This window comes from Lissotriton vulgaris, chromosome 5 (assembly GCF_964263255.1).
Source record: "Lissotriton vulgaris chromosome 5, aLisVul1.2, whole genome shotgun sequence".
NCBI classification, from domain to species: Eukaryota; Metazoa; Chordata; class Amphibia; order Caudata; family Salamandridae; genus Lissotriton; species Lissotriton vulgaris.
The window spans coordinates 2,034,195,001-2,034,221,972 of NC_141693.1; the positions used below are offsets into that span (position 1 = coordinate 2,034,195,001).

General features: G+C 51.8%; 1 protein-coding gene across 4 annotated transcripts in view; it reads left to right on the forward strand.

The window, feature by feature from the left end:
* SLC25A25 (solute carrier family 25 member 25) overlaps positions 1–26,972 on the forward strand; it is an 82,005-nt gene that overhangs the window by 34,682 nt on the left and 20,351 nt on the right. For all 4 annotated transcript variants that reach the window (XM_086924955.1, XM_086924954.1, XM_086924956.1 and 1 more), the window contains exons 2-8: positions 680–806; positions 4,094–4,181; positions 6,715–6,826; positions 11,144–11,302; positions 13,540–13,692; positions 23,601–23,708; positions 24,236–24,403. In XM_086924955.1, coding sequence (XP_086781081.1) covers positions 680–806; positions 4,094–4,181; positions 6,715–6,826; positions 11,144–11,302; positions 13,540–13,692; positions 23,601–23,708; positions 24,236–24,403 — 915 coding nt within the window. The remainder of the gene's footprint in view (positions 1–679; positions 807–4,093; positions 4,182–6,714; positions 6,827–11,143; positions 11,303–13,539; positions 13,693–23,600; positions 23,709–24,235; positions 24,404–26,972) is intronic.

Below are 26,972 nucleotides of genomic sequence, written 5' to 3' on the forward strand. Positions count from 1 at the left end.
CGAGCACGGAAAGCTATGGCTCAAAAAGTCTCCCATTCAGGAACATGGGGACAGATCTTTTTAAGTCTTGAATTACGCAAAGCAGTAAACAAAGAGAATGCTAATGGATTTTGGATGGCGAGATAATGGCAGGACTAGCGTGCAGTCAGTAACATGCAACATGTGTGAAATGTGCTATTCATGCTTTACAGCAAACTCTTCTGGTGCTAGGGATGTTCCTGCGGTGGGTGCACTAGAACGATTCCTGCTTCGCGAAAGTGTCCCTCTCCATGTCTGCTGACAAATGAGTTGGGTCATTCAAATGGAAGAGACTCCAAGGCAGGGTTGTGAAAGCTAGAATACTGACTTTATACCAATACCACTGGCAAATGCTATGCGACGCTCAGTGGTGACATAACGGCCAGCAGCAGGTACGGGACCGTCCTTCGGCTGAAAACCTGTATTTCAATAAAACCAGCACCAAATACAAATGCATTAACATTGCCAACCCCTGTAGCCCTTTAATTGCAGAGACCTATTGACTTTGCCAAAGCTTGTGTCAGGTGATGCAGTCTAATGCTGTGCATGGATATAGCGCTGTGAAGCCTAGCACATGACAGTCCTCTGCCTAGGAGAGCGCCTGTTAGCTCCCGCGAGGCTCAGAACATGGGAAGTTAAGTGTTTCTTTGTGTTCTTGCAGAAAATCGTGAAGGCGGGAGACAAGGACCAGGACGGGCAGCTGGACTTCGAAGAGTTTGTGCACTACCTGCATGACCATGAGAAGAAGCTGCGGCTGGTCTTCAAGAGTCTTGACAAGAAGAACGATGGTGAGCAGGGGGAAGGGCGAGTTAAAGGTGAGCAAGTGGCTCTGGTTAATGGGGGCTTGGGTGGTTTGGAGTACTCCAGATAAGCGGGGCCTCGGGTGAGCGCTGGAGCTGCAGGTGAGCAAGTGGCTCCGGGTAATGGGGGCTCTGAGGATTAGGGTGAGCTTGGGAGCTTCAGGTGATAAGTTCAGGAGTTTCCTGACGAGCGGGAGGCCTCGGTTGACTGCTGGAGTTTCAGGTGTGTTCTGGAGCTCCAGGTGAGTGGGGAGCTAGCCGTGACTGAGGGGCAATGGAGCTCTGAGGATTAAGGTGAGCTGTGGGGCTTTAGGTGATAGGCTCTGGGGCCTCTGCTAAGGTGAGGGATCTTCCGGGGAGTGCTGGTGCTTCAGGTAAGTAGTGGGCATTACAGGTGAGTGAGCAGGCTCAGGGTAATGGGGCTCTGGGGATTAAGGTGTGTTGGTGGCTTTGGGTAGTAGGCAGGTTTTGGGCTTCTTCTGAAAGGTCTTCTAATTAATGTTGTGTGCTGCAGCTACAGGTGAGCAGTGAGGCGTCGGGGAAAGAACAACTTATCTTTGGTAACGCCTTTTCTGGTAGCTTCTCTAACCGCAGATTCCTCACCTTGTGATTTACCCTTTCAACAAACTGGATCCGGAAACTTGAAAGTAATTGCTGTGCGTTTTGGTAGGGGGCATCGTGCGGCTCCACGATTGTTCCATCCTCCTTGGATGCATATTTCCGGCACCTCCGCTCGATGACACCAGTTTGTCTGATCTCTTGTCTGCGCTGTTGGACTCTGAGCCATGGAGATCAGATCAGATAGTGCAGCGTGCTGATCTTTTAGATTCTGTATCTTTTTAAAGAACTTCGGAAGTCCATTTCACAGAATGGTGGAAGAGGGTGGGTTGGTGAGGAATCTGAGCCTCTACTAGAAAATACTTTAGAAAGTTCTTGTTCTTCCGAGAGAGACTTCTAACCGCAGATCGATTAGGACACACCAAACAAGAAAAATTGTAGCCACCTTTAAAACCTTCTATGAAGACCTCTACAAAAATGTCATTCAACCCAACTGCTTGCACTAATTATCCTGATAGTCTGAACCTTCCCAAACTCTCTGCCAAAGACAGCTCCACAATAGGGTCCCCCATCAAAGACATGGAAATACTTACTTCTATTAAATCACTCAAAAGCAACAAAGGCCCTGGCCCGGATGGATTCTCGGCAAGCTTCTACAAGGCCTTTGATAAATCCTTTACCGACATACTCTTAAAACTCTTTAATTCGGTTGCCTCCTCAGGCAGTGTCTCGAAATGAAGAGCGAAGCCACTATAATTGTAATTCCGAAGGAAGGAAAGGACCCTTTCCTAACTAAAAATTATCGCCCCCATCTCGCTTATAAATCTGGACTGCAAAATGTATGCAAAAATTCTGGCGAGTAGACTCCATTCCATTCTCCCTAAATTAATTAGCAACTCCCAGGTGGGGTTTTTAAAACATCGGCTATACAACGACAATACGAGACTATTATGCCACATCCTTTAGAGAGCCAAAATTACACCCTCCCCAACGGTGGCCATAACACTTGACGCTGAAAAAGCGTTCAATAGTTTCTTGGTCCTTTCTACAACATTGCATGAAAACCTTCAATCTGGGGAACTCTTACATTAATATGGTGATGGCCCTTTACTCTTCACCGACCGCTAGAATCGCCATTAACTGACTCATTTTAACTACAACAAGGCACCAGGCAAGGCTGCCCTCTCTCGCCAGCCCGCCCTCTCTCGCCAGCCCTTTTTCTCTTGGCCCTTGAACCGCTTCTTTCCGATATAAAACAAAATAAAGAGATAGCGGGGTGAACTTCGGGGACACGCAAGTGAAATTAGCTGCATACGCTGATGACATCCTAGTGGGCTCTGGGGGGGCTTCAAGCAATACCTGCTTCTGGAGCATTCCGGTTTTTGAGGTTTATATTATTGGATGGCGAGGTGCTCCAGGTGACATTTCAGAGTTAAAGAATGTGCTTCTGAAAGCTAGGAGTGAGTGCTTTATTTATTTATACCATTTGTAGAGCAGGCTGTAACCCTGCGGGCATCCTGGTGCTTAAGAAAGGTGCAACTAAGAACAAACCGTATTGAGAGCAGGAAGAGGATGTCTCGATGAGGGTCTGTTACTGCTACCCTGGGGGGGGGGGGGGGGGTTATACCTTTGGGAGGAGCCAGGTCTTGATTTTTTTGCGGAACAGCATTAATTAGCTGATTTTCCTGATCCCGAGTGGAAGGCTGTTCCAGAGGCGGGCTGCTGCTACGCTAAAAGCTCTGCCACCCTGGGTCGCTTTCCTAATCCTAGGTATTCTGACAAGGTTAGTGGACGAGGAGTGGAGGGCCTGTGCGGGCTCTCACCACTGGAACTTGTCTTGCAGTAGTTTAGGACCATGACCATGTACTGCTTTGAAGACGGTGCACAGGGACTTAAAGAGGATCCTCTGAGGCACTGGGAGCCAGTGCAGGTCAGCCAACGCTAGAGATGTAGAGGATCTGCGGGCTCGTGAGAGTGCCAGCTTAACTGCTTCCGCCTGGATACTCTGCAGTCTGGAAATCAGATATCCAGGTGATTCCAGTAATAAGGTGTTGCAGTAGTCCAGGCGGCTGAGGCTGGTACTCCTGACTACAGTTGTTCTTGCCTGTATTGGTAGAAGAGGCGGCAGCTTTCGGAGACCTCGCATCAAAGTGAAGCAACTACCCACCAGTTTATTGACGTTGGTCTCCAGATTTAAATTTTCATTAAAGCTGACCCTTAGATTCCGCACTGTATTTACTGGTGTCAGCGGTCCATCCGAGGCTAAAGGCTAAAAGTCTGCAGGCAGGCTTCTGGCAATTCTCCCCACTTTGCACTGCATGATCTGGTTTTCCGCTGTTAAACTGGAGCGAGTTTCCCTTTAGCCATGCCACCATTTCATGCATGCAGGCATTGAAACTCTCCAGTGAATCCGTCTGAGCACCATTAAGGGAAATCATAAGCTGTGTGTCGTCAGCGTAGTTGATCACGCTGATGTCATAAGCCTTAATGATGCCTATCAGAGGTTGCATGTAGGCATTAAATAGGATGGGACTGATGGAAGATCCCTGTGGAACCCCATGTGGAACTTTGGCAAATTCAGATTGGTATGGAGGGAGCGCCACTGCCTGAGTACACTCTGCAAAGGGGAGACTGCTGGGACTGTTGGCTGAACTGCTGGTAAGGGTCTGGTCCCTCCGTTCTGTCCATAAATCACTGACCACCTCTTCTGTCCACAGGCCGCATCGATGCCCAGGAGATCACGCAGTCTCTTCGAGATCTGGGTGTCAGCATCTCTGAGCAACAAGCAGAGAAGATTCTCAAGAGGTGAGTGGTCCTGCCGTGCCTGGAGCCCCTGGCCTGTCGAGCTATGCAGGGAGTGTGTGGGGGCAAGTCAGACAGAAGTGGCAGAACTGGGCATGTAAAACGGATCTTTAGGCAGCGGAGAATGGGATGGGGCACACGTAGGTTTAAGTTATTTAAGGAGCTAAATTGTCAGAAGAGGTGGTATTGTGGGTCTGTGGGCAGAAACTGCTTTTAATCTGTTAAGCCAGTTGAGGACAAAGGTGGGTGTTAGCCTCTGTGGGGCTGCTCATGGACGGCTGAGGTTACGGCTCATCTTTGGGGGTAGCTTGTGGGGAGAGGATACTTGCCAGTTTCTGGGAAGCTGCAGGTTTTCTTTTCTGAGGAACGTTTTTAGGTTGAAAGGTTGTTTGGCCTGCCTTTCAGGGTACATTCTGGGCATTGGGGTTTTTGTGTTTGCTAGTCTGTCAGCTCGAGGGAATACGTATGGCCAAAAAGTGCTTGTTTCCTTCAGTGGTGGCAGTTTGTGGGCAGCGGTGGTTCTTGGTCTCTGTGTGGGCGAGAAACTGCCAGCTGTAGCCCAGCACCCAATGTTAGGGCAAAATTTGGAGTCTGTTTGTGATAGGTTGTGAATAGTGTTTTTTGCCACTTTTTGGTGGTTGTTTACCAGCCCATGGGCACTGTGTGATCAGGATGTTCATGGCTAGTGTGTGGTCAGCTTGTGGACAAAGGTTAGTGGCCCTCGGGCCTGCCCTTGTTGATGGAGCTCTGCATGTGCAACATTTTGGGGTGCTTGTGTCTGCTCTGCTACTGTGGTGGAGGGCTCTGGGTTGAATGTTAACCGCTGCCTCTCTCATGTACTGTTCTCTCCCTCTTGTTTTCGCTTCCCAATCCGTCTGTCTGTTTCAGAATTAGGACAGGATATTTCTGGGGTCCTGTCACCTAGTAAGTATAGGATTGCTTTAAGTCTGTCACTTTTGCTCTTTTCTTGATGTGGTCTTGTTGAGCCTTAAGAGTGCAGAACTGGCTCCTCCCTCGCTGATGCTGTAGGGCTCTGGCGTCTCGCTTGCTGATGCTGTGGGGCTCTGGCGTCTCCCTCGCTGATGCTGTGGGGCTCTGGCGTCTCCCTCGCTGATGCTGTGGGGCTCTGGCGTCTCCCTCGCTGATGCTGTGGGGCTCTGGTGTCTCCCTCGCTGATGCTGTGGGGCTCTGGCGTCTCCCTCGCTGATGCTGTGGGGCTCTGGCGTCTCCCTCGCTGATGCTGTGGGGCTCTGGCGTCTCGCTCGCTGATGCTGTGGGGCTCTGGCGTCTCCCTCGCTGATGCTGTGGGGCTCTGGCGTCTCCCTCGCTGATGCTGTGGGGCTCTGGTGTCTCCCTCGCTGATGCTGTGGGGCTCTGGCGTCTCCCTCGCTGATGCTGTGGGGCTCTGGCGTCTCGCTCGCTGATGCTGTGGGGCTCTGGCGTCTCCCTCGCTGATGCTGTGGGGCTCTGGCGTCTCCCTCGCTGATGCTGTGGGGCTCTGGTGTCTCCCTCGCTGATGCTGTGGGGCTCTGGTGTCTCCCTCGCTGATGCTGTGGGGCTCTGGTGTCTCCCTCGCTGATGCTGTGGGGCTCTGGCGTCTCCCTCGCTGATGCTGTGGGGCTCTGGTGTCTCCCTCGCTGATGCTGTGGGGCTCTGGTGTCTCCCTCGCTGATGCTGTGGGGCTCTGGTGTCTGCCTCGCTGATGCTGTGGGGCTCTGGTGTCTGCCTCGCTGATGCTGTGGGGCTCTGGCGTCTCCCTCGCTGATGCTGTGGGGCTCTGGCGTCTCCCTCGCTGATGCTGTGGGGCTCTGGCGTCTCGCTCGCTGATGCTGTGGGGCTCTGGCGTCTCGCTCGCTGATGCTGTGGGGCTCTGGCGTCTCCCTCGCTGATGCTGTGGGGCTCTGGTGTCTCCCTCGCTGATGCTGTGGGGCTCTGGCGTCTCCCTCGCTGATGCTGTGAGGTGCCAGGTCTGCCTCTGATCCTGTGCCACAGTCCTCTAGCACAGGCATCTTTTACTCATCTGTTGGGCAGTGTCCTTTAGTGTGAACAGTGTGATTCTCCCCAAGTGGTGTGGGTTAGGCATCTCCCTCTGATGCTGTGGGGTGCAGGCGTATTCGTCTCTGCTGTGGGGTTCAGATGTCTCCCTCTCTTATGCTGTTATGCGCAGGAAGCTCCCCCTGATGCTGTTGGGTGCAAGCGACTCATTTTGCTGTGGGGAACAGGCATCTTCCTCTGGTGCTGTGGGGTGCAGGTGTCTCCCTATGCTGCACAAGCATCTGTTATGCTGTGGAGTGCAGGCATCACATGAATGCTGGGGGGTGCAAGCGTTTTCCTCTTAAGCTGTGGGGCGGGTCTGTTGCGCGCTCTGATGCTGCCGGGCACAGCTGTCTTTTTTCCGATGCTGTGGCGTGCAGGCCTCTTCCTCACTTATGCTGTGGGGTGGACACTGCTCCGATGCTGTGGGGTGCCGGCTTCTCCGATGCTGTGGGTTGGGCCTGGGTGCGTTGGGCACCGTTGACCCTCTCTCTTTTTGCAGCATGGACAAGGACGGCACGATGACTATTAACTGGAACGAGTGGCGTGATTACCACCTCTTGCACCCAGCTGAGAACATTCCGGAGATTATCTTGTACTGGAAGCATGCTACGGTAAGTGCCCTTGGGCTCTGGAGAGGCAGTCACAAAAGTATGCTATCCTGAAAGGCCATGGAATCTGCCCCGAAAAGGAGCGGCCTCTTTGTATGGTCACCCCCAAAGTGTTGGATTGATGCTTCTTGTTTTTGAGTGCACGGAGGCCGCCGATCAGACCTTTGTGCCAGTGCCCTGACTTTTAATAGGATGTTTCATTGGCTTCTACCCAATTGGCATAAGCTAACTCGTGTTGTGCCACCCTGAATGGCACAAGGTGAAACGTGACCAGCCTGCCACTGCAGACAGTTTAAAACTGTTATTTCTACTTTGCCATTTTCATTGGTGACAAAGTCCAAACTCCCCTCTGAATGTGTGTCGGTCACCCCTACGCAGGCCTATCGAGTCCTAAAGCAAGGTGCAGCAGATTTCAAAGTAGAACATGTGTTGAAGTAAAAACCTGCAATATACGTTTTTACTGGTAGAGAAACTAGCAGCTCCATTGGCAAGTAAAGCGTTACACGCTGACCCCTCTGTTGTGTTAACTGCTAAAGCTGGTATTTATTTGAAAGTTTTATATAGCGCGGACAAGATCCTTGCAGATATCAGAGCGCTTTACAAAGAGAAGTACATGAGGGAGCATATTTAGACAGATAAATCAATAGGTCAAATAGTACAAATAGGTGGCAACAAAGCCATACATGAGTACAAAATAGTACAAATAGGTGGCTACAAAGCCAAACATGTGAGTAATAAGACAGTTAATACAAATAATCAAAAGGGTCAAACATGTAGTATAGATCGGTGCAGAGTACTAACAGTGTTCGAGATAGTAGTTCAGGTGTATTTAGCCATGAGGATAGCTTTTACTTCATTTTTAAAGAGTGTGGTGGAAGAGATGAGCCTGGTTTCCGGCAGGAGAGAGTTCCAGATCCTAGGCGGCATTCCTGAGAAGGAGCGCTTATATGTTTTTTCCTTCCGGAATCTTCGAGGTTTCAACAGAAGATTGTTTGTGCCTCTGGTGTTTCTAGCTCCTCCGGGGATTGTCAGTTTCTGAGCGAGGTATCCGGGTGAGTTTAGATGTACCGCCTTGTGTGTCATGCAGGCAATTTTCAGATGTATTCTAGCTTCAAAAGGCAGCCAGTTCAGGGATTTCAAGTCGGGGGTAATATGGGAGTGTTTTTTTGACCCAGTGATGAGTCTCGCTGCCACGTTTAGAGAAGCTCTTAGGGGTGCGGTTGTAGTTAGGGGGAGTCCACAGAGGGCGATGCTGCCGTATTCAATTCGTGGGATGACTAGTGCTTGTACTGCGGTTTGGAAGTCTTTGGATGGGAGGTAGGGTTTAAGTTTCCTCAGAGTATTGATCTGGAAGTTTGCTCCCTTTGTTGCCATGCTGATATGTTGCTGCATGTTGAGATTGGTGTCGAGTGTTATGCCTAGGGATTTTGCTGAGTCCACGATGGTGGGTTGGACATTGAGTGCGGTTAGGTCTTTAAGCCAAATTTGAGTGGTGGAGACCTTCGCTGGAGGTGAGATCAGAAGGAACTCTGTTTTCAGGGCATTGAGTTTGAGATGATTATCGGCAAGCCAGGATTGGGTGCATCTGATCGTTGAGTTCAGGAGCAAGATGTCCTTGGGGGATTGTAATTTGAGATAAAGTTGGGTGTCATCTGCGTACATGTGAAAGTGTACATTGGATGCTTGTAGCAAGGTGGTGAGAGGTTCCATGACCAGGTTGAACAGAGTTGGGGATAGAGAGGATCCTTGGGGGACACCTAGCGTTACAGGTATTGGCGAGGACATCAGGTTGTTGCTCTTGAATTTCTTAGACAGCGAATGCGGCATGAAGTCAATCATCTATGCATGTGGACAAGGTAGACTGCCCAAATGGCCCTTCCAGCCTGCACACTCGCATCCACTGCTTTGCATGGACAGTCCCTTACACATTCCAAGCAGCTACTCTTCTTGTATTGGAAAGGGGTCATGTCTGAACTTTACAGCAGACCTGAAATATTACACAGTTTACTCTGAGATAAGGAATTCCAGGTTTTTGTTTTCTATGTAGTCTTGGTCTTTGTCACCTTTCGACAAAAGCTCTGCATGGTTTCCAGCTTGGTCTAGGTCATGCTCTATTGCTACCTTGTGAGTTTGTCCAAGGTCAGTCAAGTTACTACTGCTGACCAATCACTTCTGCTGTATAGTGTGTACTTGTTAGCATTTGTGTGTGTGGAGGTACAAACCATAGAAATGGCTTGTGGGGTCTTTGGCTTTCAGTTGTGATTCAATTAGGTTCGCAGAAGTCACAAGAATAATAACCACTGTTCTAAAGGATACACTCCAATGATTTTGGAAGACATGGAGGTTTTTGCTGCACTGAGGAGACATTCTCTTCCCAACTCGTCTGTGTTGATAGTAAGATTTTCATTGATGTAACGAACTGCTTCCTTGCAAGCAAGTCGATATCCACCTATAATGGATGTGGGATGAATCTTCTGTTTCACAAGTTCATCAGCATTTTTCAACAGCTCTGCAGCAATAATCACAACCGAAGTGGTGCCATCCCCAACTTCATTATCCTGCAGCTCTGCCAGTTCACAAAGAACCTTGGCAGCGGGGTGCTCAACTTCCAACAACTTCAGTATAGTTGCACCATCATTAGTAATTGTTACGTCTCCAATGTCATCCACCAGCATTTTCTCCAATCCAACTGGACCAAGTGAACTTTTCACTATGTTAGCAATAGATGACGCTGCAAGAACATTCTGGCTGCGGACCGCCTCCCCGGAGGTGCGCTCACCCAGCACGGCCAGAGGTCCTTCCATACCCGCCTGGTACTTGGAGGTATCAAACTATTTTGATTACGCCCGACTTGATGCCCACATTGAAATTAATATAACTTGTTGTCACATACAACTTTAAAAAGTAGCTACTCTGTTGCCCAGATTTAAATTTGAGACACCTTCTGTGAACCCTCTCTCGTCCCTACTTCTGAGCCTGTGCTTCCAGGGCATATGAGTTCTCCCTCGTTCCCTGTGCTTCCAGAGTAGAATAACCCTCCCTGCTGAATGTTCTTTGTAACCCCTTGGCCTGTGTCAGGAGGCATCCGGATGGCACCTCACCCTCCCTGTACGAAGCCTCTGGGCAATGGCACAGATTCAGCAGGCAGGGCAAAGTCCGCCCCCTGCTCCCAGCGTGTTTAATGATGCAATGTGTGCTCAGTGACTCCTCACACCTGGTCTGGGGCTGCCTGAACCAGGTGTTCCTGAGGTAATCCTGGCAGAGCTGCTGATCCCAGGGCTTGTCCTCTACATGGCAGTGGACATGTTGGGTGTAAACACTGTGGCCCGCTGATCTGCCTTCGTAGGCGGAGGTGTGCCCCATGTAATGCTAGGAAAGCAAGGCTACCAGAGGGCAGGCCCTTCTGGTTCGGAATGGTGTTCAGTGTGTGGTACTGGGTTCAGATTCCCTATTCAGGGCAGGGTACTGGGCACATCGATTGGGTCGGATTCTGTATTAAGGGCACAGTTTTGGGTTCAGATTCCTTATGAAGGGCACGGTACTGGGTTTAGATCCCCCCTATTAAGGGTGCAGTACTGGGCGAGCGATTGGGTCGGATTCTGCATTATGGGCTGATCTGAGTTTAATCCATCATTCTTTTGCTCACCACACCACCCCAGTTTGGACCCAGACATTCTTGCTTGTTTCCAGTGCAGGGATGACCTGTCTTGGCAGTTCGGGCTGGACTGTTCCCATGGGGCACAGGGTCAAGACTGATTTGCATATGGCTGGGTCCAAACTGGAATGGCATGGTGGGCAAAAAAACGATGGGTTTAGGCCCAGATCTCTGTACTGGGGTGAATGTATGACATTGTTCTGCATTCTGTCCATCAACTGTTGTTTTTGCATTTGTCACCCCGAGTGGGACGTGAGTCCCGTGCTCTCCAGGCCACTGTAGTCAAGCTATCCTGGCTGGTGAGGGCTGAAAGCCCGAAACCGGTCCTAGGATGCTTGTTTCCGGTCCAGGGAGGACCTGCCTTGGCAGTTTGGGCTGTACTGTACCCATGTGGCACAGGGTCAAGACTGATTTGTATATGGCTGGGTCCAAACTGGAATGGCATGGTGGGCAAAAAAACGATGGATTTAGGCCCAGATTTCTGTACTGGGGTGAATGTATGACATTGTTCTGCATTCTGTCCATCAGTTGTTCTTTTTGCATTCCCCAGGAGTGCCAGCCAGCAGGTCCTGGGGCGGGCACAGGGGTGCCCTGGGACTGGGCTGCTTTGGGGCACAGACGGTGCCCACGCCTTGCTTTGACCTCCTCTTGTGCTTTTCTTTTAGATTTTGGATGTTGGAGAGAACCTGGCAGTGCCCGACGAGTTCACGGCGGAGGAGAAGCAGAGGGGCATGCTGTGGAGGCACCTGGTGGCAGGCGGCGGGGCTGGGGCCGTGTCACGAACTTGCACGGCCCCCCTGGACCGGCTGAAGGTGCTCATGCAGGTGAGTGTCTTCCTGAGGCCCCACCCTGTGTATATGTACCCACAAGACTGATAGCATCTCCCCCCCGCCCCCCCATAAAACCCCCCCTCGCCCAAAGACAGGCTGGTGGTGCTCATGCGGGTGAGTGTCTTGCGGATGCCCTGCCCCCCCATGAATCTGCACCCACCAGACTGATAGCCCCCACCTCTAAACCCCTCCCCCCACGGTAAACAGCTGAAGGCGTGCCTACAGGTTATGTTCCTTGGCAGGGCCGCCTGGGCCAGGGTCAACCTGACAGCCTGTGTAATCGCCAAGAGCCAAGTGCCTCCCCTGAAGGGGGTGTCCTTCTGTCCCCCCCTTCCCAGCTGCTCATGTTGGGAGGGGGGGGGGGGTCACCTGCTTGAAAGGGAAGACCTTCTCCCCCCCCCCCCCCCCCCCCCCCCTCTTCCTGGCTGGTCGGTAGCTTGCTCCCTCTTCTTTTGCTCGACGGGTTACCTCCTGGAAGGTGTCAGTTAACCCACCTTGAGCTTTATGGGTCGTAGCAGTGATGCCGCCATCTTTGGTTTCGGGGACATTCTGCTTGTGGGTAGATGTCATTGGTGCCAAGGGCAGGAGGGTGGTGAATCTCGCTTTGCACGAGAGGTGTGTGCAGTCTTCACTATGCTCTGTGGGGGGCTGGGGAGAACATATGATGCTTGTTTACTCCCCCCTACATGTCCCATCAGGTGCCTTGACCCCTGCCCAGCCGACGCTTCTGACTCCGATAACGTTTGGACTCTGACGTCAGCTCTTTCAACAGGCTGTTTACTCTCGGTAGGGATGAGCATGTTCGTGTAGTTCTGAGAAAAGGGCGTCGCCCGCTGTCGTCTGATAAGCGATGATTGTACTCTGCTCTCAGCAGTGCGTCTTTCCTGCCTCTGCCACTCCCCTCAGACTGACCGTGGGCTGCTTACTCTGTTGATCACTGTGTCCTACCACTAGGCTAAGACTGTACCCCGGTGTGACACTCACACTCTTGTCCTGATTCAGTCCTTTCTGCTGCCCGCACTTACCCTCCTCCCCCCCGTGCCATGTCTGCTGGTGACCCACTTCTGGATCTTGTCCTCTCTGCTCTCACCCTGATGCCATCTACTCAGACTTTAGTAGATGTCTTTTTGGCAGCCACCTCTGGGGTCTGACCCTTGGGCTGCCACCCCTGGAGTCTGTTGTCCCCCGGGATGGGTCTGCCCTCTGGGGTGCCACCCCGGGAAGGGTCTGCCCTCTGGGGTGCCTCCCCCGGGAAGGGTCTGCCCTCTAGGCTGGCACCTCCGGGAGTGGTCAGACCCCTGGGCTGCCACCCCTGGAATCTGTCCTCTGGGCAGCCACCCCTGGCATGGGGGTCTGCCCTCTGCTCGTGTGCACTGTCCTTTCCGCTTCCCACACTGCTCCGCCCTCTGCACATTTCCACCTCTAGTACTGCTGTTAGAGCCTTCTGCTATACTGTCCGTGCTCTTTTGTCACTGCCCTCCCCTCCCATCCTTGTTCTATAGTTTCTCTTCCCACATGGCCCTCTTGGCTCTGTACTCTCTGGCGCTCTGTGCCCAGCGGTGGCGCTCTGTGCCCAGCGGTGGCGCTCTGTGCCCAGCGGTGGCGCTCTGTGCGCTTGTGTGGTGTCTGGCTGTGGCGCTCTGTGCGCTTGTGTGGTGTCTGGCTGTGGCGCTCTGTGCGCTTGTGTGGTGTCTGGCTGTGGCGCTCTGTGCGCTTGTGTGGTGTCTGGCTGTGGCGCTCTGTGAGCGTGTGGTGTCTGGCTGTGGCGCTCTGTGCGCGTGTGGTGTCTGGCTGTGGCGCTCTGTGCGCGTGTGGTGTCTGGCTGTGGCGCTCTGTGCGCGTGTGGTGTCTGGCTGTGGCGCTCTGTGCGCGTGTGGTGTCTGGCTGTGGCGCTCTGTGCGCGTGTGGTGTCTGGCTGTGGCGCAGTGTGCGTGTGGTGTCTGGCTGTGGCGCAGTGTGCGTGTGGTGTCTGGCTGTGGCGCAGTGTGCGTGTCCAGCTGTGGCGCAGTGTGCGTGTCCAGCTGTGGCGCCCTGTGTCCAGCTGTGGCGCCCTGTGTGGATGTTGTGTCCAGCTGTGGTTGGATGTTGCCCCCCTGCCCTCCAGCTTGCGTCTGTAAGTGCCAGTAGTTCTGATTGTCCCTGCACCTACTGTGCCGGTTCAGTTTTGCCCCAACCTCCTTCACAGCAGCGCATGACCAGAACACTCTTTGTAATGTCTTCACCCCCTCCAGGTTCATGCCACGCGCAGTAACAACATGTGCATTGTCGGCGGCTTCAACCAGATGCTGCGGGAGGGCGGTGTGCGATCCCTCTGGAGAGGCAACGGAATCAATGTCATAAAAATCGCCCCAGAGTCTGCAATCAAGTTCATGGCCTATGAGCAGGTAAGGCCCGGGCAGGCAGTGCGCTTTTGGGCAGCTGGTTGGGGTTTAGTCTGTCGGGGACTCGGATCTTCATGGACAGGGTTGAATGTTTGTTTTGCAGTGTGTATCCTTATCTGGATTCACATGCTGTCCATCATTCCGCCATCTAGTGGTTTGGTCCGAAATTGTCGTTGTTTTGTTGTTTTTTCTCTTGTTTTGGTCGCTGTCGACCACCATTTGGTGCCAGGTACGTCCCCTTTATGACATCAGACTGCATCCTGGAGGTCGACGTGCGTGGTGGCCATCTTCAGATTCCTTTTTCCACCTTTGGGTCTGGAAGAACGATGGGAAGCTCCGAAGAAACGTTTATTTTTCCTGAAAAACTTCAAGAAAGCAGTCGTCGATAGGATCAACAAGAAGAAACTGATCATCGATGCAGAGTCTTAGACCGAAGCACAGCTGCTCGCACCAGAGGACCACTCTGGGCCACAAATGGCGAGGTAGGGGCCATGGAGAAGACCCCTTTTAAATTCTGCCCCAAGTGCCATCACAAATATGCACAGCAGGATCCACACACTGTGGGCAACCTCTGTCTACCCAAGGATCACCAGGATAAAGACTGAGGCCTGTGCAACATTCCTGCTGAAAACTCTCAGGACACACCAAAATCAGAGTGAGGCCCACTACGCCACGATGTAAGTGCCAACGAAGAAACCTTCCATGCTCGAGATGGGTTTCTCACGGACGAAGAGGAACATGCAGCTCCTGCGGAACCCACACATGAAGGATGGGACGTCAAAGTTCTAGAAAAAGACACTGAAAAAAGGCGCACTGAAAAGAAGGCGAAGGAATTGAAGAAAGAATGTCAAGGTAAGAACCAAAGATCCGCCGGAACCGAAGGGCCACGAACCAAAAACAACCAAGGCAGCCCGACGCCAAAGAAAAAGGCGATTGAAGGTCAGCCGCGACCGTAAGAAACCCACAGCACACACCCAAAGGTTTTTACTCCAGAAAAAGCATCACTTTTTAGAAATGAAATCTGTTCTTCAGGCACTCAAAGCATTCCAGAAACAGATTTAGGGGAAAACCATCCTGACACAAACACAACAACAATGTTTTACCTGAACAAACAGGATGGAACAAAATCCTTTCCCCCGAGCAAATTAGCTCAAATCTGGCAATGGGCAAAACCACAGCAAATCAATCTGCAAACAGTACATCTACCAGGGGTAGACAACATCACAGCAGATCAGCAAAGGAGACAAAACAGCTGCCCACACGAATGGGAGCTAAAGCAAACCGTACAATACCTGTTCAACATCTGGGGACCGCCAATGTTGGATCTCTTTGCAACAATGCAGAACAAGAAATGCTGGAACTTTTCATCCAGGTTTCCACACCACCGGCCAAAGGGAAATGCACTTTAACTCAACTGGTCTCAGACATTTGTCTACGCTTCTCCACCAATTCCCCTGATGCAAAGAGTACTACTAAAGCAAGCGAACCAGGAACCAATCTGATTCTGATTCCCCCCCGTTGGTCAAGACAGACCTGGAACTCGACTCTCCTGGAACTCCAAGGGAGAGATGATCAGGATCAAAGCCGACAAGAACCTGTGAACAGTGCAACAGGGCCAAATCTCTCACCCTGAACCAGCGACGCTACAACTAGCGGCCTGGCGCCTCAATACATAGAATTTGGATACCCCAAGCTGCCGTCCAGAACCATGGAGATTCTAAGGGAGGCAAGAACACGGTCAACATGGAAATGCTATACAGCAAAATGGAAGTGATATACCACAGTTCGAGGCATGTGGGCTGCTGAATTCATATCTGTGCATAGATCGCCGCCTAGTGTTGGGTCCGGATGATCGCACATTGTTGTCCTGGAAGAGTCTTCGAAGTATCACGAGATAGGTGGCTCCTCCCCTGGACTACAGTGCGCATGGGCATCGACTCCATCCTCTGATTGTTTTTTTCCACCATTGGGTTCAGATGTATATTGGTTCCCTCTAGTCGGAATCGATTAAAATAACTTTTCTTAAGACCAAAAGGTCTTTAGTACACGTCTGTATTGTCTTGCGTTTGGTGCCTAACTCTTCCAGCTCGGTTCCGAGCCAGATTCAATCGCCCGCGTGCTTTCGACGCGGAGGGCCCAGTCGACGCCTCAGACCCTATCGACTGTTCATCATGGACCGAAGTCCGTTCAAAAGATGTCCCGTCTGCAACTCGAAGTATCCCCACATCGACGTCCACCCGGTTTGCAACAAGTGTCTGTCGCCGGAACACGATGAAGCCAGTTGCATGGCTTGTTCCCGCTTCAGGTCCAAGAAGACGCTTAAGCATCGACGCGCTGCGCGCCAGGAGGCCCAGCTCACTGCACCGGCGCCGGCGGACATTTTCGATGTTGGGGATGTTGAGGAAGAGGTTACCGGGGACATCTGTGACAACCTGTCGAATCCCGCGTCGGACGTCGACTAAGACTACGATGCGGACGCAGAAATGTTCGAAGCTGAAGAAGTCGTTGACTAGGTAGGGGACGACGACGGGGCCTTTGGGGCCATAGAGGATAGCTCGGACGAAGAGCGACCTCGTTCGGACCCTGGAATCGTACCGATTCATAAGGCTCAGGTCGAGGGATCGCCACTAAGCCTTACCCAAGATCTTACGATGGGTTCTACGGCCCCGCCTTCGGGCTCGGCCACTGCTATTGAGCCGCACCCTGGAAAATCGAAACTGAAAGTGAAACCTACGGTCTCAACACAAGATACAGCGCAGGTGCCTGCCTCGAAACCGAAAGTGCGCATCACTTTGGTCGGATCAAAGGCCTCGGAGCCCTCGGCGCCGAAGAAGCAAAAGGGTGTTGTCGAGCCGAAGGCTCAAGTCAAGGGTGTCGAGACGAAGTCTGTCGCGCCGAAGACTAAAGTCAAGGTGGTCGAGCCGATTAAGTCGGCGCCGAAGGCGGTCGACACCAACAAACGACTCGGTGACCCGAAGAAAGGACTCGGCGACCCGAAAGTTCTCGAGACGCGGCGTCAACAGGACAGGGCCAAGAGCGGCGCTCCCCGAGAGACCTCTGCTAGTGGGGCCTCAAAGGATCCCGTCGACTCGGCGCGCCCGTCCGCCGCGTTCACCAAGAAGATGACGGACTCCCTACAGCGCATCAGGGAGAAGGCATCGACGGTCGGACCAACCGATCCTCCACCTCCGAAGCCAGTTGAGAAACCTCACAAGGCGTCGACGCCCATTCACTTTACGTTGCCGCCGAAGGTTTTCACCCCTAAAGCGGTCGCCAGCGTCCCCGAGAAGGTGTCCTCGGTGCCGAAGTCGTCGACGGGGGTGTCCACCCTGAAGCATCGACAATCTTCGGTGGACGAACAACATGAACATTTTATTGATGCCGAAACGGGCAGACTTTCCCTCCACAAGCGGAAAATTGCCCCGGAACAACCAATGGAATCCTACAAGATTCCTCTAAAGAGAAAGAAGGACTCTGCTTCCACTCCTGTCCTGGTGGAACCAATTTCTCCGCAGACTCAAGATGTCTCGCCCACTTACTCTGATGTGGACGCTGGGGAGGGCGATGAGGATGAGTACAGCTATCCTGTCTATACAGACCCTGATGATACCAATGAACCCTGGGCTGCTGGTGCTGACCCAGGTGACCCTCATTCTGGACAAGACACTCAACTCTATTCTGTGAAGACGTCTCCTACAGAGGACTCTGCAGCATTCAATGCCCTCATTGAACGGGCGGCTAAAAATCACAACGTCCAGTTCCATGCTGACCTTATTGACGTCGATTTTCCCTTTTGATACCTTTTCAGTCTCAGAAAGGACTGTCAAAACTCTACCTATGTTAAAAGGTGTCTTAAAACATGCTGGAGAGATCCTTAAAGAGCCTACCAGAGCAAGGGTGATAAACCCTAGGATTGAGAAAGTATAAGCCGGCGCCTACGGATCCTACCTATATTAAAGGACAGTTGCCTCTGGACTCTCTTGTCTCGAATGCCCAGAATAGGGCTAATTCTCAGACAACGGGTGATGCTCCTCCCACAGACAAGGAGTCTAAGGTCTTTGAGGCATCAGGGAAAAGGGTGGCAGCACAGGCTGCCAATATCTGGTGCATTTCCAATACACAAGCGCTTCTAGCGAGGTATGACAGGGCACACTATGACACACTGGAGACCCTGTTGCAACACCTGCCAGATGAATACAAGGAGGCAGCTGAGATGCTTATTCAAGAGGGGAAGCTGATTTCTAATGCTTCGATTAAGTGTGCACTGGACGCGGCTGACACCGCAGCCAGAGCGGTCAACACTAGTGTTATGCTGTGACGACATGCCTGGCTGAGAATCTCCTTATTTAAACCGGAGATACAGACCACCATCCTTAATCAAACAGTGAATCAAGATCACCTGTTTGGCCCAGAGGTTGACACCACCTTAGAAAAGATTAAGAAGGACACGGAAACTGCTAAGTCCATGGGTGCCTTACAGTCCCAGCAGTTCAGGGTGGGTCTTTTCGTCGCTCAAGCACTAGAGGCGTTTCCAGAGGCCAGCTCTCCCAAACAACGCAGTACTACAAAGGCAACACACAGCCCACATACACCAACAAAAGTCGAGGTGGATATCGTGGAAACAGCGCCAAAGGCAGGGGTCGTGGAAAAAACAACTCCAGATCCTCTGCCACCAGCAAACAGTGACGCCTTGTCACTGCCCCACGACCACAAAACACCGGTCGGGGGAGACTTCAGCAGTTCCTGCCGGTCTGGAGAACCATCACCACAGACAGGTGGGTCAGACAACTTGTACAGTACGGTTATTGTCTGGAGTTAACATCCACTCCACCCAACATACCCCCAAGACACCGTCCTATGTCCGCCGAGCATTTGCACTTATTGCAGCAGTAGGTCCCCGTCATGCTGCAAGAAGGGGCGATAGAGCTCGTGCCTGTGCACGAAAGAGGCACAGGAGTTTACTCCCTGTACTTCTTGATACCAAAAAAGGATGGGTCCCTCAGACCCATACTGGCCCTCAGACCTCTCAACCAGTACATCCTATCGGAGCACTTCCATATGCTGACCCTGCAGCAGGTGCTCCCGTTGCTCAGTCAGGGGGATTTTCTCGCAACTTTAGACCTAAAGGATGCGTATTTTCACATTCCGCTGCACCCGTCGCACAAAAAATACCTCAGGTTCACCATCCAAAACCAGCACTACCAGTTCAAGGTTTTGCCTTTCGGAGTCACCACGGCACCCAGGGCGTTTACGAAGTGCCTGGCGACGGTGGCGGCGCACCTAAGGAGACAAAACATTCACGTCTACCCTTATCTGGACGAATGGCTCATCCAAGCGAAGTCGGCCCAGCAGTGTGCCGCTCACGTGTCCCTCACCATTCACCTCTTTCACGATCTGGGATTCTCACCTCCAGCCCGCCCACATACGGCAGTATCTGGGTGCGACAATAAACACTCTGGCAGCCACAGCACAGCCAAATTCAGTGATTGTCAGCAGCATTCAATCGCTGATACAAAAATTCAGACCTCAACACTCGCTTCCAGCACAAGTGTTCATGCAGTTGATAGGCATGATGGCCTCCTGCATCTCCATAGTCCCGCACGCGAGACTACACATGCGTCCGCTTCAGGAGTGCTTAGCACGTCAGTGGACTCGGGCTCACGGACAGTTGAAAGACCTAGTGTTGGTGAGCGGTCGGGCATACAACTCTCTGCATTGGTGGAATCCACAACACCTTTGCAAGGGACGACCGTTCCAAGAGCCTGTGCCACAGATCATCCTGACGACGGACGCTTCTCTCCAGGAATGGGGAGCTCATGTACTCCGTTACACTGTGCAGGGACTATGGACACCACAGCAAAGGAAGATGCACATCAATGTTCTGGAACTGATGGCGATCTTCATGGCACTAAAAGCCTTCAAAGTACATCTGTGCAACAAGGTCGTGTTGATCCGGACGGACAACATGACGGCCATGTACTACATTCAGAAGCAGGGAGGAACACACTCTCCACAGCTGTCTCATCTGGCTCCGAGCATGTGGAAGTGGGCCATTCAGAGGAACATCTTCCTCACGGCAGAACACCTCCCGGGCAAGGACAATCAGATGGCGGACCTGCTCAGCAGGTACAGCCACCAAATGCACAAATGGGAGATCCATCCATCAGTACTCCAACCGTACTTCCAAAGGTGGGGTCATCCAGAGATCGACCTGTTCGCTACAAGGGAGAACGCAAAATGCAAAAGCTTCGCCGCCAGGTTCCCACACCCATAGTCGCAGGGCAATGCGATATTGATGAACTGGTCAGGCAAATTTGCGTACGCTTTTCCCCCAGCACATCTGATACCGCTAGTGGCACGCAAGCTCAGGCAGCACTCGATGACTCTCATCCTGGTTGCTCCGACGTGGGCTCGCCAACCATGGTACACCACGTTTGGGGAACTGTCCGTGGTACCGCATCAGAGGCTACGCCTCACACCCAGCCTTCTGACGCAGAGCCATGGCCACATTCAGCATCCAGATCCGCAACAGCTCAACCTGGAGGTCTGGCTCCTGAGGTCTAAGAGTTTGGCTACCTCAACTTGCCTCCTGACTGTATGGACATCATCCGGGAGACGAGGAAGCCCACCACCAGAGCATGCTATGCGGCGAAGTGGAAGCGGTTTGTCATTTACTGTGCAGGCCACAACATTAACCCGCTAGATGCATCTATTCAGAACATCATTTGTTATCTTTTCCATTTGTACAAATGTAATCTGGCCTATGCTTCCGTTCGCATACATCTATCCGCAATGGCCGCTTATCTCCAGAACAGACAGCACCTCTCACTCTTCAGGGTGCCTGCCATTAAGGCCTTTCTAGAAGGACTTAAACGAGTCATTCCTCCGCGGACTCCACCAGCTCCGGAGTGGAACCTCAATGTGGTCCTCACCCGGCTGATGGGTCCTCCCTTTGAACCACTGCATTCCTGCGAGATTCAATTCTTGACATGGAAAGTGGCTTTCCTTATAGCGATTACATCGCTGCGACGAGTTAGTGAGCTCCAAGCACTAACTATCCAAGAGCCATTTATTCTTATTCATTCTAACAGGGTGGTGCTTCGCACTAACCCTAAATTCCTTCCTAAGGTAGTGTCTCAATTCCATATTAACCAAACTATTGAATTGCCTGTTTTCTTCCAAAATCCTGAGTCATTGGCGGAGAGAATGCTCCACACCCTTGACGACAAGGGGGCCCTGATGTATTGCATTGATAGGACCAAAGATTTTAGGAAGACTAAACAACTTTGTTGCCTTTGCGCCACAGCACAAAGGTAACCCCATTTCCAAGGCTGGTATAGCCAGGTGGATCGTTAAATGTATTCTGATCTGCTATCAGAAAGCCAAGCGCACTCTCACCATTCCACCACGGGCCCACTCCACCCGAAAGTTGGGGGCCTCCATGGCTTTCCTTGGAAATATTCCTTTGGAAGACATATGTAGAGCAGCCACATGGTCTACCACACACACATTTACAAAACATTACTGTTTCAAGTTTCAAGTTTATTTTATTTGTTACATTACTGTGTTGATGTGCACACAAACAGCAGCCAGCTGTAGGGCAGGCTGTTCTAAAAACACTTTTCCAAACTGCTGCAGCTGGCACAGTCGGCCGCTGTTAATGGAGGGACTGCTATGTATTCTATGCACAGATATGAATTCAGCAGCCCACATGCCTCGAACCGAATATGCTACTTACCAGTATGCATCTGTTCTTTGCATGTAGGGCTGCTGACATTCATATCGCCCGCCCTCCTCCCCGGCGCCTGTAGCGGCTGCAGCATTCACACATACTTCTGGCATGGTCATCATTCACGTAGTTTCTCTCTATCTTGGCCACAATGGCTAAAAACAATCTGAGGATGGAGAGGATGCCCATGCGCACTGTAGTCCAGGGGAGGAGCCACCTATCTCGTGATACTTCGAAGACTCTTCCAGGACAACAATATGCGATCATCCGGACCCAACACTAGGCGGCGATCTATGCACAGATATGAATGTCAGCAGCCCTACATGCCAAGAACAGATGCATACTGGTAAGTAGCATATTGGACATGTTTGCAAGGTCCTCCTCTCACCACAGGCTCCCAAACATGGGAGAAACCGCTACATAATCTGATGTACAGCATATGAATCCTTGAAAGGATTCACGCTGCAAAACTAAATGGTTGCTTACCAGTAGGAGTAGTTTTGCAGCTTGAAGAGTTTTCTGGATTCTCATGCGACCCACCCACCTCCCCCCAGAGGAGGAATGCAAACAGGTGGGGAAGCAAAGTACAACGTTGAGAACTAAAATAAGGACCATAACCAGGATTAAACAGCATAAAGACAGAAAAAAGAATCTGAAGATGGCCACTCTGCCGTCATACAGGGGACGTATCTGACACACGTGATGGTCGATCGCATCCAAAACAAGAGGAAAAAAATAATAAACAAGACAAACCCGGACCCAACCATTTGATGGCGGAATGATGCACAGCATGTGAATCCACAAGACTCTTCAAGCTGCAAAACTACCCCTACTGGTAAGTAACCATTTCATTAGATCTTGCGGAGGGGTTCTGGGTCGCTGTAGTCAGGTAGACTCCCTGACAGTTGCTGCTCTTACCAATGCAAATGCTGTATCTGAGTCGCTTTGCAGACTAAACATTTAGGGAGGCTCACACTTCAGTTCTCCCTTGGGTCCTCCCTCAGAAATTATGCTGTTAGCCTCTGCGCTCTGAGCACTCATTATGCCAGTGTGTAGTTGGCCTCTCTGCTCCCCGAGCAGTGATGATGCAGGTGTGTAGTTGACCTCAGTGATGATGCTGGTGTGTAGTTGGCCTCTGTGCTTCCTGAACAGTGGTGATGCTGGTGTGTAGTTGGCCTCTCTGCTCCCCGAGCAGTGATGATGCTGGTGTGTAGTTGGCCTCAGTGATGATGCTGGTGTGTAGTTGGCCTCAGTGATGAGAGCTGGTGTGTAGTTGGCCTCTGTGCTTCCTGAGTAGTGATGATGCTGGTGTGTAGTTGGCCTCTCTGCTCCCCGAGCAGTGATGATGCTGGTGTGTAGTTGGCCTCTGTGCTTCCCGAGCAGTGATGATGCTGGTGTGTAGTTGGCCACTCTGCTCCCCGAGCAGTGATGATGCTGGTGTGTAGTTGACCTCTGTGCTCCCCGAGCAGTGATGATGCTGGTGTGTAGTTGGCCACTCTGCTCCCCGAGCAGTGATGATGCTGGTGTGTAGTTGACCTCTGTGCTCCCCGAGCAGTGATGATGCTGGTGTGTAGTTGGCCTCTGTGCTTCCCGAGCAGTGATGATGCTGGTGTGTAGTTGGCCTCTCTGCTCCCCGAGCAGTGATGATGCTGGTGTGTAGTTGGCCTCTGTGCTTCCCGAGCAGTGATGATGCTGGTGTGTAGTTGGCCTCTCTGCTCCCCGAGCAGTGATGATGCTGTTGTGTAGCTGGCCTCTGTGCTTCCCGAGCAGTGATGATGCTGGTGTGTAGTTGGCCTCTCTGCTCCCCGAGCAGTGATGATGCTGATGTGTAGTTGGCCTCTCTGCTCCCCGAGCAGTGATGATGCTGGTGTGTAGTTGGCCTCTCTGCTCCCCGAGCAGTGATGATGCTGGTGTGTGTAGTTGGCCTCTGTGCTCCCCGAGCAGTGATGATGCTGGTGTGTAGTTGGCCTCTGTGCTTCCCGAGCAGTGATGATGCTGGTGTGTAAGGAACCTCCGCTCCCTCGGCAGTGTTGGCGCCAGTGCAAAGGTAGCTACTAACCTCCTCAACAATGTCGATAGACTGCTTCCTAAACTCCCTCAGTATTGATCTCTCTCCCCCTCCATCTTACTGTTTCCCTCACTATTTTTTTCTCTCCCTAACTTCTCCACTTCCCCTCCTTAGATAAAGCATCTCATTGGGAGTGACCAGGAGACTTTGCGGATTCACGAGCGCCTGGTGGCAGGTTCACTGGCGGGGGCCATCGCACAGAGCAGCATTTACCCCATGGAGGTGAGTCCCAGACTTGTTATGCTTGACTTGACTCGCGACAAAAAAGCAGTGAGGTGGTATCCATGTGTTCATTCTCCTGACCCCGGCGACTGTCTTCATGTTAACCTCTGCCCCAGCCTGCGATATCCTCTACCCCCCATTGTGGTAGGATCTGGTCTTCATGTAACCTTAGGATTGAAGCTGTATGCTGAGAAACTATAACCCCCTGCTGCAGTCTGGGGCCTTCTTGCCACCCTTGCCGTAGGGTTTGATCTTGTGTACCCCTGTGCCCCAGGCTGCAGAGTCCTGTAACCACCCCCGGACTTGTGCCCATTAGCCGGTTTCACCTGGCATGAACACGGCATGTAAGTTCTGCTCAGCGCCCTGCAGGAGCACCGAGAGGCTTGGCTTGACCTAGGGTGGTGTGGAGTGCAAAAAAACAATGGATTTAGGCCCATATCTTTGTACTGGGGTGAATGTATAACATTGTTCTGCATTCTGTCCATCAACTGTGTTTTTTGGCTTGACTCTTATCCTATATCTTGTAGGTTTTGAAGACTCGGATGGCACTGAGGAAAACCGGGCAATACATGGGCATGCTGGACTGTGGCAAGAAGATCCTCCTGAAGGAAGGCATGACTGCTTTCTACAAGGGCTACGTGCCCAACATGCTGGGCATCATCCCTTACGCGGGCATTGACCTAGCTGTGTATGAAGTAAGACATAGACCACTAAATATGAAACCAGTTGGGCACTGTCATAATCCTTTCGAGTTTATCTGGATATCTGTGCCAGTCTCTCTCGAACTTTGCAAATGGGCAGGGAGGGTCTTCCAATTGTGGCTTTAAAAACAGCAAGAGCGGTCTTGTACTTGTGCCCCATCAATGCAGCCTTTCGTGTGAAACCAGCCAATGACTGTTTAACGCGCTCCAGCTTCAGTGTGTCCGTATGTGGGAAGTGAGTTCACAGTGCTGCACTATACACTCACTCACTGTGACTCCGTTGATCAATGTGCTGCACTACACACGTCTCCGACTATTGACTGTGGCTCCATTAAGCTGTGTGCCGCATTATTCTCATATCTATACACAGTTTTTCTTTGAATAAAGTCTTTCGAGTCCTGGGATGCACTGTGCCGCCAAACATAGTTGGCAGTGCGCATAGGCACAGATCTTTTCCTGCCTTTGGGTTTAGACTTGTAGTGACAGCGCTGAGAATGAATGTGTTCGCTACTTTCCTTCATGCCCACTTAGTAAAATTCGAAAAATATTTGTGTGTGCTTTTGCCGTCCACCTTTTTGGTGACCTCCTTCGGAGACAGACTTTGGTTTATCGACCACTTACTACTAGGACCTCCGGCCCTCTGTCGCTGTGCGCCCCTCTTGTGGCTCTATGCCCCTTTTTTTTTAGGACTGCTTCAGTTCCTTGCAAAGTAATAGCAGTTCAACTGACATGAGCTTTACCGCTGTCTCTTCCCAAACCACAACACGACGTGCCAGGCCTGCGTCATCTTCTGTTCAAGAAAGGCCCTTTGAATTTGTCAGGAGGTATTGGATGCATCAAGAGGTGCAGCAGCAATACTCTGATAGCATCCCCAAAATCTTTAGAGAGCAAAGGCTGCTTCTTGTCGAACAGTGAAGACGCCAGCCCTTCGGGCATTCAGCCCAATCAGCCATCGCCTAACCTGAAGGCAGTTTTACCCTCCGAGTCTGACCAGGAGGAAGAAGAGGTCATTTCTCCCTCGATGCCTGCCGGTTTGTGAAGAAAGACCTCCTCCAGAACTGTTAGCATGGTCTGCATGGATATACTAGCCTTTTGAAGAGGCCTGACTTGGAGGCAGAGCTCTGCCCGTGGCGGTTGGGCGTCGAGCCTCGTGTCCAAACAATTGTAGCCTCCTCTGCCTTCAAGCTTCAGTTGCGGACAAGGCCTCCATCGGCAGGCATTGCCCCTCCATAGTCGCCAAGCCCAGAGATCCACAATGCTGCCGGCCTTTCAAAGTTGAATGCCTTTTCAAAGCCAGTGCTGAGGCCAACATCGACTCCAAAGCCACCATCAGCATTGTAGAGTCTTTTGACAGCCGACTCCAACTACTTGGAGTAACGCATCCTACAACTGTTTCAAGAGGACCTGGATGCAAGGCAGAACAGAATTCGCATCTATCCTCAGACAGCGAAAAGTTTGGCAGAATTACCTTCGCTTAAACCCTCACACTCTCTCGGAAGAGGAAGCAAACCTTCAAGGAGGAGCTTGCTCTGAGCCCCTCGAGTTCCAAGCTCAAAAGATGATGGTAGAAGAGGACCGGTCCCCTCCCCTACAGTCCACCTCAATCACCCCCACACTCTCCAGGGGGAGTTCCACATTCCTCGTGTGGGCCTTGGAGCTCCTTCTGCTCTGCTGACCCTTATGATCTCCACTTTGAGATTCAGTGCCAGTGTCCTCGACCCGCCCTTCGATGATGAACATGTATTCGGACTGCAGGTTGACAAGATGCTGGGGAAACTGAAGGACATCAACATTGCCAGAGCTATGGGTGCCCTCCAGACCCCACCCAACAGAAGCTCATCTCTGAGACAGCCGGCTGGAGACCCTGCCCCCTCCTACCACAGAAGCCCCACACTTCCCACCTGCAGACTGAAGGGTGCATACAGGCAGAACAATAAGGGTAGGGGCAGAGATGGCGCCAGTGATGGGGCCTCCACCTCCTTGCACTGACTCACCTCCCTCCCCCACAATCACACAACCCTGTCAGGGGAGAGACTGCAGCTTTCCTTCCAAACTGGAAGGAATTTGCATCAGACCAGTGGGTGTTAGCGGTGGTTCGCCACAACTGCTGTCTAGAACGTCTCACACCATCATCCAAACATTCCACCCATACCAGGGAACATCTCAGCCGCCTGCAGGAAGAAATGAAAGCTTCTTCATAATGGGGCTACAGATCCAGTGCTTCCTCCGTTCGAGGCATGTGGGCTGCTGAATTCATATCTGTGCATAGATCGCCGCCTAGTGTTGGGTCCGGATGATCGCACATTGTTGTCTTGGAAGAGTCTTCGAAGTATCACGAGATAGGTGGCTCCTCCCCTGGACTACAGTGCGCATGGGCATCGACTCCATCCTCAGATTGGTTTTTTCCGCCATTGGGTTCGGATGTATATTGGTTCACTCTAGTCGGGATCGATATAAACTTTCTTAAGGCCAAAAGGTCGGTATAGTCTTGCGTTCGGTGCCTGATTCTTCCAGCTCGGTTCCGAGCCGGTTTCCAGAAAACCGCATGCTTTCGACGAGGAGG